The sequence below is a fragment of the Moschus berezovskii genome, chromosome 9 (assembly GCF_049115385.1).
Source record: "Moschus berezovskii isolate FMDL1 chromosome 9, NW_MosBer_1.0, whole genome shotgun sequence".
Lineage (NCBI taxonomy): Eukaryota > Metazoa > Chordata > Mammalia > Artiodactyla > Moschidae > Moschus > Moschus berezovskii.
In genome coordinates this window covers 61137163-61149206 of record NC_142468.1, presented here as the reverse complement: position 1 = coordinate 61149206, position 12044 = coordinate 61137163, and the positions used below count along the sequence as shown (strand labels likewise).

Genomic DNA, 12044 nt, shown 5'->3' with positions numbered 1-12044 from the left:
GATGGTGACTGTAGCCATGAAATTAAAAGATGCTTACTCCTTGGAAGGAAAGTTATGACCAACCTAGACAGCATATTAAAAAGCAAAGACATTACTTTGTCAACAAAGGTCCGTCTAGTCAAGGCTATGGTTTTTCCAGTGGTCATGTATGGATACGAGAGTTGGACTAGAAAGAAAGCTGAGTGCAGAAGAATTGATGCTTTTGAACTGTGGTGTTGAAGAAGACTCTTGAGAGTTCCTTGGACTTCAAGGAGATCAGTCCTGGGTGTTCACTGGTAGGACTGATGTTGAAGCTGAAACTCCAATACTTTGGCCACCTGATGTGAAGAGCTGACTCATTTGATATGACCCTGATGCTGGGAAAGATTGAGGGGACAATGGAGGATGAGATGGTTGGATGGCATCACCGACTCAATGGACATGGGTTTGGGTGGACTCTGGGAGTTGCTGATGGACAGGGAGGCCTGGCATGCTGCAGTTCATGGGGTCGCAAAGAGTTGGACATGACTGAGCGACTGAACTGAACCTCCTGATTCACAGTTGCAAATTCATCTTTCCAAAGACACTTTTTCTTCTGACATTTTTTTCTTTCTTCATAGTCTATTTCCTTTAGGTGCTTCTTCCCTAATTGTTTGCTCTCTCTCATGTAAGAGGCTTCTTTGGATGTTTCATAACTCCTGGTTGTTTAATCATTTTTAATAGCATGGGACTAAAAGAATAACTGAAAGTCTGGATGCATGCGTGAGGTGGTGGGCGCATTAACTATGATTTTCATTGTAGAGTTTTTCAGCTGGGCAGTTTAGCCAGGACATCTCTGATGTCAGGATCTGTTTAGGTCTTTTCATTTGCACTGGTCAGATGGCACAGAGAAGACTCTTCCAATATTGTTGGATGGGAAGATCTGGCAGCCAGGATTCAGAGAGAAGGAGGATGTTGGTCTTTGTAAACACAACATGACTATTTCCTGTTGTGAGTAGGATTCCCTGACATCTATTGCATCCAGTGTCCTTCATTCCAGAGGCCCCATTTCACATACCCAAAATAAACAGTGACACACTTACTGAAATCATATACACATTTTAAAAGGACAAAACTTTATATATTTCACTTGCATAACATTTTATTGTTTGCATATTGCATAGCAAAAAGAACAGAGTCACAAGACTCATTGTCTGGCTCAATCACTAACTTGCTGTGTGAGCTGGCTAAGTCTCAACCTTGCTAACCCCTTATTTCCTCAACTGAAAAATGGAGATGATGATCATACCTGCTATGTAGGATCACTACAGACTGAATGAGATAGTTACACTGTCTTCCTCTCAAGGACCTGCTCAAAAAGAATCCGTAGTTTGTTACCACTAACCCCTTGTTCATTATCTCAACTGTAACTGTTAAACGTATTAAGATAATAGGTACCAATGTGATGCTTTAATTTTGAATATTAACAATAGCAGAAAGGAAGAAAACTCAAGAATGGTCCTATCCTTTCTTATCTTTAGAATACTAGTTTTTATAATACTTATTTTATACTATCCCATCAGGAATTAAATTTCACTTAAAGATTTTTATCTTAAACCTACTCAAAATGAAGATCTATGTATGGTAAAAAACCGAAGAATACATGTGTAGTTGCTTTACATTTTCTCCTCTGGCATAGTATATGTAAAATACATATCATGGACAGTTAAATACTTTTCCCCTCTACATTAGGGATGGTAATATATATGAAGATTAATTTCTTATGCATTATCCCTAATGTAAAAAAAAAATCACAGGTATATTATACTGCTTGTCAAGAATACATACACACGGTAGGCACATCTAGACAGACACACTCTTTCTAACAATATTTCGACCATCATCATTATCTTCTGTATGACCCACTACAACTATATGTAGTTGAAAACAGAAAACTCCCTTTTAAGGCAATTCTGGATAACATTATATTACAAAATACTTGTGTTAAATAAAATTGCATGTATGTACTGAACCTCCAAACACAGCCTTTAACCCCTCAAAGTACTAGTCTTAAAAGGTAAACAAAATTTTTACACATTATAAAAAAATTTAAGCTGCTCTGCAACCCTCCTTTACTAAAAGTTAGATACATTACACCACTCCAGCAAGAGATTAATAAATAAGGATTAAATATTCTATTTTACAAAAACATACAGAATGGCCAATGTAAAAGTGAAAGGCTTATCTGATAATTTCTTTATCAAATTATGTTCATTAAGAAGGAATAAAACATGGTATAAAATGAGAAAACTCACTAAATTTACCTCTCTGAAGATAATCATATGAGTTGTTACCTAAAAATATCAATGGCACCCTTGTTACAAACATTATTTTTTTTTTAAAACACTGTGTTTCCTGGAACTAGAGGACTATTTGTCTCATAGCTTTTATTAAGCAAACTTGAAAAAAACCACCACACAGTGGCAAGAGATAGAATAGCTGTTTCCAGCTACAGAAAATATTGACTCCTACCTTAAAGTACAGCTCATTTGAGATATAACTCATAACAATTAAAGCAAAGTATAGTTTGTACTGAATTTCCTCAAGATATTTTTCCTTTCAGTGGAGTATATTCATTTTCCTGTCATTTGAGACCAGTTTCTGTTGCTTAGTAACTATTTTCATGTCCAGCCAAGATGTAAAGATTGCTGTGTGCAGTAGGATTTTCTGTTGGTCTACTTTCCAAAACAACAACCCTGCAATTAAATCCAAACAAAAATCTCGTTAGAGTAAGAACAGAGATTTCACCTTCAAATACTAACATCAAACTGGGAGAAAAGAATATCATTGTTCATGTTCACACAAGATTACAGAGATCATAGATGCATAGTCAAAATTGAGCTTTATGTTTTATAGCTTAAAAACAAAACTGAATAAGAACTGATGGATTTATGAATGTGAAAGTGTAAGTTGCCCAGTTGTATCCAACTCTTTGTGTACCCATATAGTCCATGGAATTCTCCAGGCCAGAATACTGGAGTGGGTAGCCTTTCCCTTCTCCAGGGGATCTTCCCAACCCAGGAATTAAACTGGAGTCTCCTGCATTGCAGGGGGATTCTTTACCAACTGAGCTATCAAAAATATTGAAAACGTTTCAGGATAGTCTCATCTTATTCTAACGAAAAACAAATTTGCTTACTCATACATATAAACAAAAGTATAATAAAGCTTTAGAATATACATGAACAAGAAGAGGCTGGAAGAAGGGTTAAGAAAATAAAATAGAATTTTAAGAGATACCTGCTCACACTGTTCTTTAAGATATCTGAAAAGAATAGTTTTAAAAACTATGAAGTGGGGCCATCTCCCTTGTCCCTGGAACAAGGGCAGGAAAAGAGTTCAATGAAAGGACCAACAGGAAGAAAACCCAAAAACCAATCAAGTGTCATATCATAGGTTCTAAACTGTAGGAAGACAGGTTTGAGAACAAAATAAAAAATAATATGTCCATGCAGAGAAAAAAAGTCTAGAAAGGGAAATGGGAGGGGGGAGGTACATAATACTGTGCATTTTTCTAGTGCAGGAACTTCCTACAACTAGCATATTATTACCTTTTAAATGAAAACAACAGAAAAGTAATATATACCTGAATTATGCATTATAAAAAACAGAAGGGGAAAATAAAATTATCTATAATTCAACTGCCCATTATTAATATTCTACAGTTAGTTTTCTTTCCTCCTAGATACTAATACCTATATTTAAACAATATAGTTTAACAAATCTCTTTAAAAGTTAAGACAAAACAAAAACTTTGGTTAAGATACATATCTTTTTTTTAATATAAATTTATTTATTTTAATTGGAGGCTAATTACTTTACAATATTGTATTGGTTTTGCCATACATTGACATGAATCCACCATGGGTGTTCACGTGTTCCCCATCCTGAACCCCCCTCCCACCTCCCTCCCCATCCCATCCCTCTGGGTCATCCCAGTGCAGCAGCTCCGAGCATCCTGTATCATGCATCAAAAAAGAATACATCTGAATCAGTTCTAATGAGGTGGATGAAACTGGAGCCTATTATCAAGGAGATGCCCAAGTAAGATGATAACCAGAACAAGGCAATAGTCTGAGAAAAGTAGTTTTTTAGGGCAAACAGTGACAGAAAATGGAAAAACAATATAGACAAAAAAGGGAAGAGATGAAAGAGAAAATTCTAGGGGAAGGAGTTGGAAGGAATCAAGTAACTCTAAGAAATGCCTTCTGACGCCTATCCTCTATGAAAAGGAATTTTCTCTTACTATATTTTACTGGAGTGCCAGGATTACTGGATGATTTACAATTCTTTTGTTAGCCCTTCCTTTTGGAGAAGCAAAGAGCCTCCCATTCTAGAGTCATTTACCAGGTGGTCCTCAAATTCTTTCTTTGCAGGACTAGTTACTAGGTTGCTATGCTCTGTGGACTTGCCTTTACTACTAAGGTAGCTGTCATTTCCCAAAAATCCTTTTTCTCCTTACAAAGTCTCTTTAAAGTTTTTATGGAGATATAACTCCAATTCTCCACTCTTTCCTTAAGTGTATTATATTTAAGCAATGATTTTGACTAGACCGATCTTGAAGACCAGAGGTTCTTGATCTTTTGCTGCAGTTAACAACTCTTGGTGGGAAAAATGGGTATTTTACTATTGTAGAGGTACACAATATAGATTCTGAAGAACAAAAACTATAGATTTTTTTCATAAGAGGGCATAGTTTTGGAACTTATCTTTCATTTTGATCACAGAGACCACGTAATTCCTTTCATTTTAGAACGAGCTCAGAGACTGAGTCAAATATCTTCTGATATATAAAGTTAAAGTCACAAGGTGCACATTCTGTTGGGTTTATGTAGTAACAGTTAACAGAAGTTAACATGCCAGGAAGAAATGATAAAAGACCCACAAATATATCATGCAACTAGGGACATAAATATCTATGTTAACACATTCTGTCTTGGCTGAGTATAACTATCTCTAGAATCATGATCCTCACACACTAATAAAAGCTTCCTTAACTGACTAAAATATTTCTCTCTCAATAAAGATACAGGGAAATTTCTCTAAGATTCTGAGGCCTCTAAGAGTTTCATTTAACATACACAAAAATAAATGAAAACCCCAAACAAAAACAAACATGTAAATACAGAGTGGATACCAGAGGGAAGAGGCAGAGGTGGAGGGAGAGCGAAATGGGTAAAGGGGATCAACTGTATGGTGATGGAAGGAAACTAAACTTCTGGTGGTGAGCACACTGAGGAGCACAGAACTAGAAATGTACAACTGCATATATGAAACTTACATAAATACTATAAACCAACCTTACTTCAAGAAAATAAATATATTTTTAAAAAAGTTTTGAGATACAATCAGAGGTGACAGTACAAGTAAAAATACAATTGCTGAACTCCTTTGGTAATAAAACAACCAAACCATTACCTGTCTGATCCTAATAAGCGGAAAACTCTTGTTTCATCTGAAATCTCCTGGGTAACCTATGAGAGAAAATACCCATCAGTAATATCTTATTCCCCATATTATTTAAATAATAATTAAAAAATCATTTAGCTAGAAGAATAATTGATCAGAATCATAGTTTTTGATAGTTTTTTATTCCATTCTTCAAATGGAAAAAATTTTACTTTTTCTGGACTTATTATTATTAGAAACAAATCAGCATGTATGGGGTATGGGCCAGGCACTTTACTTAGAACTCTTTATGATATGTATTATCATTCCCATATTATTAAAGACTCAGAGAACTAATGTAACTTGGGAGATCCAAGATTTGAATAAAAGTCTGCTAGACTGCACAGCCCCTATAGTGCAGATGCTTGAGTAGCGTCTCATGGCCCACCTGATTTCAGCAGAGCTCCGACAGACTCCCATGCACCATTGTCTTGCAGCTGTGGACTGGTGGTATTCCTCTGCTCTGTCTTCTCCAAAACTAAGGAAAGTGCTCAGACATGCACAGCTACTATTCCAAAGTGTGGGTATTTCTGGGGGCAACTCTTGACTAACAGGGGCCAGCAGCTGGTGTCTCCACCTTACAGTGAGCTAACTCTGAGGTATGTACCACATTGTCCCTCGGTAGTCTCTATGGGATTTATTAAATATGCTTTTGTTGGCTTTTTGCCTTTCTCCATCTTACAGTCCTCACTTCATCACTTGTTTTCTGGGACCTACTCCCAAATAAACCACTTGCCACTTGGATCCTTGTCTCAGGGTCAGCTTTTGGGGGAACCCAAAATATGACAATGTAAATACAAAACAAGTATTAAAAATAGCATTAAAAATAAAAAAATTTTATTTCATTTTTTGGGGCTGTGCTGGGTCTTTGCTGTTGTGTGGGCTTTTCTCTAGTGGTGAAAATCAAAGTGAAGTCGCTCAGTCATGTCCGACTCTTTGCGACTCCATGGACTGTAGCCTACCAGGCTTCTCCATCCATGGGATTTTCCAGGCAAGAGTACTGGAGCTACTCTCTAGTTACACAGACTTCTCATTGTGGTGGCTTCTTCTGTTTTGGAGCATGGGTTCTGGGGAATGCAGGCTTCAGTAGTTGTGGCACATGGGCTCAGTAGGTGTGGCTCACAGGTTTTAGAGCACAGGCTCAGTAGGTATGGTACATGGGCTTAGTTGCTCTGTGGAATGTGGGATCTTCCCAGATCAGGGATTGAACACGTAGCTCCTGCACTGGCAGGTGGATTCTTTACCACTGAGCCACCAGGCAAGCCCTAGAACTAGTGAACTTGAATCAAGAAAATAAATCTGGTGCTATACTAAGTGGAGATGACTTTCAGAGTATTAAGTTCAGAAATGTTCCAATTATTGTGGACTGGAGTAGCTGAATATTACATTACGAACATTCTAGCTAGGCCCAAATTGAAGGATGAGAACAAAAATAGAAAGAAAAAGGTAAGCAAGGTGACTTAACAGAAGCAGAAGTCACACTTGATATAGTGAAGTATTTCCATCTCTTTAAGAATTTTCCACAGTTTATTGTGATCCACACAGTCAAAGGCTTTGGCATAGTCAATAAAGCAGAAATAGATGTTTTTCTGGAACTCTCTTGCTTTTTCCATGATCCAGCGGATGTTGGCAATTTGATCTCTGGTTCCTCTGCCTTTTCTAAAACCAGCTTGAACATATGAAAGTTCATGGTTCATGTACTGTTGAAGCCTGGCTTGGAGAATTTTGAGCATTACTTTGCTAGAGTGTGAGATGAGTGCAGTTGTGCGGTAGTTTGAGCATTCTTTGGCATTGCCTTTCTTTGGGATTGGAATGAAAACTGACCTTTTCCAGTTCTGTGACCACTGCTGAGTTTTCCAAATTTGCTGGCATATTGAGTGTAGCACTTTCACACCATCTTCTTTTAGGATTTGAAATACCTCAAATGGAAATCCATCACCTCCACTAGCTTTGTTTGTAGTGATGCTTGACTTCACTTGACTAAGTGAAGGCCCACTTGACTTCACATTCTAGGATGTCTGGCTCTAGGTGAGTGATCACACCACTGTGATTATCTGGGTTGTGAGATCTTTTTTGTACAGTTCTTCTGTGTATTCTTGCCACCTCTTCTTAGTATCTTCTGCCACCTCTTCTTAGTATCTTCTGCTTCTATTAGGTCCATACCATTTCTGTTCTTTATTGAGTCCATCTTTGCATGAAATGTTCCCTTGGTATCTCTAATTTTCTTGAAGAGATCTCTAGTCTTTCCCACTCTATTGCTTTTCTCTATTTCTTTGCACTGATCACTGAGGAAGGCTTTCTTATCTCTGTAGGCAGGTCAGGAAGCAACAGTTAGAATTGGATATGGAACAACAGACTGGTTCAAAATAAGAGAAGGAGTACGTCAAGGCTGTATATCATCACCGTGCTTATTTAACTTATATGCAGAGGACATCATGAGAAACGCTGGGCTAGATGAAGCACAAGCTGGAATCAAGATTGCCGGGAGAAATATCAATAACCTCAGATATGCAGATGACATCACCCTTATGGCAGAAAGTGAAGAACTAAAGAGCCTCTTGATGAAAGTGAAAGAGGAGAGTGAAAAAGCTGGCTTAAAGCTCAACATTCAGAAAACTAAGATCATGACATCCGGTCCCACCATTTCATGGCAAGTAGATGGAGAAACAGTTGAAACAGTGTCAGACTTTTATTTTCTTGGGCTCCAAAATCACTGCAGATGGTGACTGCAGCCATGAAAGTTGTGTCCAACTCTTTGCAACCCCATGAATCACAGCACGCCAGGCCTCCCTGTCCATCACCAACTCCCGGAGTTCACTCAAACTCATGTCCATCGAGTTGGTGATGCCATCCAGCCATCTCATTCTCTGTCGTCCCCTTCTCCTCCTGCCCCCAATCCCTCCCAGCATCAGAGTCTTTTCCAGTGAGTCAACTCGTCGCATGAGGTGGCCAAAGTATTGCAGTTTCAGCTTTAGCATCAGTCCTTCCAATGAACACCCAGGACTGATCTCCTTTAGAATGGACTGGTTGGATCTCCTTGTAGTCCAAGGGTCTCTCAAGAGTGTTCTCCAACACCACAGTTCAAAAGCATCAGGCTTCATTAAATGCAGGGGTCTGGTGACATTTAGTGACATAGGTCTATAACTAGATAAACTGAAGACAGCTGATTCATGTCATTTTTACTTGGAAGCATTCTAATTCTGCACTCATATAAGAGGTGGAAATAGTTTTAAGTCCATAAATTTGTGAGACCTTGATATAAAAGAACTACATATGTACTCACACAAATGGGAAACATCTTTGCTAGAATTAATCTAAGGTGGGAGCCTAAGTCCCATCTCCTACATGAAATGTATGCTGATGATCTCAGTAGAAGTGATTTTTGGAAACCCTTCACATTTAGGCTCTGCCACTGAACTAGGTCAGTAACTCTCGTTAAGTTACTTAACCTCTCTGTGCCTGTAAAATAGGGTATATGAACAGTATCTAACCTTGCTCTGCCATGCCTTCCTCCAGGGGATCTTTCCAACCCAGGGATCGAACCCAGGTCTCCCACATTACAGGTGGATTCTTTACCGTCTGAGCCAGCAGGGAAGTCCAACCTTACTTTGAATGGTACCTAAAAACCCTACAATTCTACTTGCCTTCAATAAACTAATATTTGTAAAATGCCTGGAACATAGACATCACAAAGGTTTGACATTATTCATAATTATATTCATTATGTCTTCAATGCTATAATAATAACAGCATCCTAAATGTATTTGGTATGCAATAAATATTATTTAGTGAGATAATTTTCTTAGATTTTCCTTATCCTGTAATTCAATACATATTAACTTAGAATTTTAAATATAATATTAAAAAAGAAGCTCCACATTTGTAGACTATGGAGAAGGCTTACTATCTTTAGAAAAGTTTAGTAAGCTTAGCAACCGCATTTATAAATTACAAATAGGAGGACTGAAATTTTGTCAACTCATGTTTGAGTATTTCTTTGGCCACTGAGAATACAATAAATACAAAAGTGGACATTTTTTGAAGGGAAAATCCTGGCAATTTTGTTCAACCGGCACTAAAGTCACTAAACATAGCAACGTGGGTTCAGAGAGAAAATGCATAAAAGGAATATTGTAACAATTAAAATCTTTGGTAAGAATCACTGGAGATAATTTGAGAAATCTTACCTCATCTGATTTGAAGCTTTTACCCTGCATTCCATGTTTCCAAAAAGCCAATACACTGTCTTGAAGGCATACTAAAAAGGATAAGGGAAAACAGGACTAAAATAAGGCACGAGTACTGCATTATACATTTTCCTTGACTGTTTTTAACCAATGATAATGTAAGGTTACTTGGTGCTTGGTGCAAAATTCCACTGTCTAGACCATTAGTTCCCAACATTTTTGTGGCTAGGACATGCCAAAGCTCAAATAATGTATTGAGGCAGTGTCACAGAAGTTTTCTTAAGATATATTATAACAGGCATTTATTTAAAAATGGGCTAACTTCTGATGAGTGGATATCAGCACATTAATTTTTCTTTCATATACTATCTTTTGTCTTATAAATAAAATAATAAGAACATATAATTGCTTTTTTGGATAAAAGACCTGATTATTTAAATACTATCATATATTTCCATTCCGTTCAGTCGCTCAGTCGTATCCGACTCTTTGCGACCCCGTGGACGGTAGCCTACCAGGCTTCTCCGTCCATGGGATTCTCCAGGCAAGAATACTGGAGTGGGTTACCATTTATATTTAGAAGTAGCTATTAAGGAAGAACCTTTTATTTATGCTCACATTTTCCTTAATACAAAATTAATTTTCAAAAATAAACCTGTCTCAAAACTTAACTGCACACTGAATATTTTTGATCTGTGAACCAGTTCTTATTGGAAGGGCTAGGCACTCTCAGCTACAAAATTCCCCACTCTTGCCCCAGCCCCATCAGGCCTCTGGAGCCCCTGGAACATTGCGCTGGGCTTGTGGGACCTGCTGCCCACAAGAGTGTTCACAGATCTGAGCCAAGTTTGCTCACCTTCTTGATGGCTTTGGATTCAGGAATGACCCACTTTAAGAGGTCCCAAAGTGTGGCCATCCCATGACATGCCATGTCCCCTCCTGCTCCTCATCCATCTCCCATGATTCCCTGAGGTGGCTGAAGGGAAACCTGTTCTCCCTGTGCCTTGTCCATTTCTGTGTCTTGCCTGGCGCCAAGCACAGGTCTGGACCCACTGAGGCACCCATATGGAGTCACTTAGTGGTTTACAAACAGAGTGGCAGGGATCCCAATTTGGGGGTGGGGGGCAGCAGGGCCTCTGGTCCCTTCCTGGCCAGAGGCTGGAGTGAGTGAGGGAGTAAGAATGAGGGAAAGAACCAATTTAATTGTTGAAGAGTTAGCCATATGCCCTGAACCAGTAAAGGTGATGAGAGAAAGTGACTGAAATTTATTACACCTCTTACCGAAAACTGACTCTGTAAAAAGTTAATGTAAGAATATTCTGGAGACATAATTTAGCTCAATAAACATAATTTTACAGTGACAAATTATACAAATTTCACTAACCGTGAAATGAAAAAACAGGTACTGGCTTTGTTTTTAAAAGGTGACTTAAAAGGACTCTTTTTCCCCAGGAGGACCTTTGGAATTATTCCAAGATTCACTGGAAAGAAAAGATTGTAGCCTAGGAGGAACAAACTTTTGTACAACTAAAATTTCCTAAAACATCTGGCACATATGAGAAAGTTGAGGTACAAGTGTGTTTCAGTTAAAATTAAGAAAATCTAAAGATCTGTATTTTGGAATCTCTATTGAAAATATTAAATCTTAGGAACTAGTATGCAGTATCCAGAATACAAAGGAGTAAAAGAAGAAACTATTTCCAAAATTCCTTTTGTCATAGCATCTAGAGAAAATTTAGGTCTTCTGCTTAAGAAGATTAAAATTTCTAATCATAAGCAAATTATTTATATGTGAGATGTTTACCCAGAGGGATAAAATACACTTTGAGATAGGGCAAAACTGCATTTGAGAAAGCATTAAAATATTAAAAATAAACAGAAAATTTTCTAAATAGTGAGAAACATGTTTTTAGAAGTTATATACATTTAATTTTAAAATACACATTTTTTATGGCCTAAATAAAAATCAATTTTGATTAACTGTTTTTGACTTATAGCAGCAGCAGAACCATATTATAGACTATTCAAAATGTTCCCACTTTTTTCATAAATCCTATTATGACTGAGGAAAATAGTTACTGACATTAATCAGTGAGGATGCAAAAAATAATAAAATATAATTTTTTATCATAACATTAATGATATTACAGAGTTAAACACTCATTGACAAGGAAGTAAATTCAAATGGTATAGTAGTATTTTCCAGATTCTGTGGGAAACTAGCTATTTATATTTAAATAGACCTTAAAGCAAAACCACCAACACACACCAACCAGAATCTTACAAGGCAAAGAATTTTAACGCTGTTAATCACATCACACAAATATCTTCATGATTTGGAAAGTACTGGAAGAAGTATAATTCACTTGATGCAGCAAAGGGAACAATATA

The 12044-nt window shown here is 37.4% G+C and overlaps 1 protein-coding gene across 3 annotated transcripts in view; it reads right to left on the bottom strand.

Moving 5' to 3' along the window:
• Positions 1-795: 795 nt before the first annotated feature.
• Positions 796-12044, bottom strand: part of MAP4K5 (mitogen-activated protein kinase kinase kinase kinase 5) — a 115048-nt gene continuing 103799 nt past the window's right edge. For 2 of the 3 annotated variants that reach the window (XM_055436963.2, XM_055436964.2), the window contains exons 29-31: positions 9654-9724; positions 5437-5492; positions 796-2714 (exon numbers count right to left, since the gene is read on the bottom strand). In XM_055436963.2, the coding sequence (XP_055292938.1) occupies positions 2627-2714; positions 5437-5492; positions 9654-9724 (215 nt within the window). In that variant the 3' untranslated portion in view covers positions 796-2626. Of the gene's footprint in view, positions 2715-5436; positions 5493-8401; positions 8581-9653; positions 9725-12044 lie in introns of those variants that run through there. The other variant, XM_088839725.1, reaches the window with a different exon arrangement.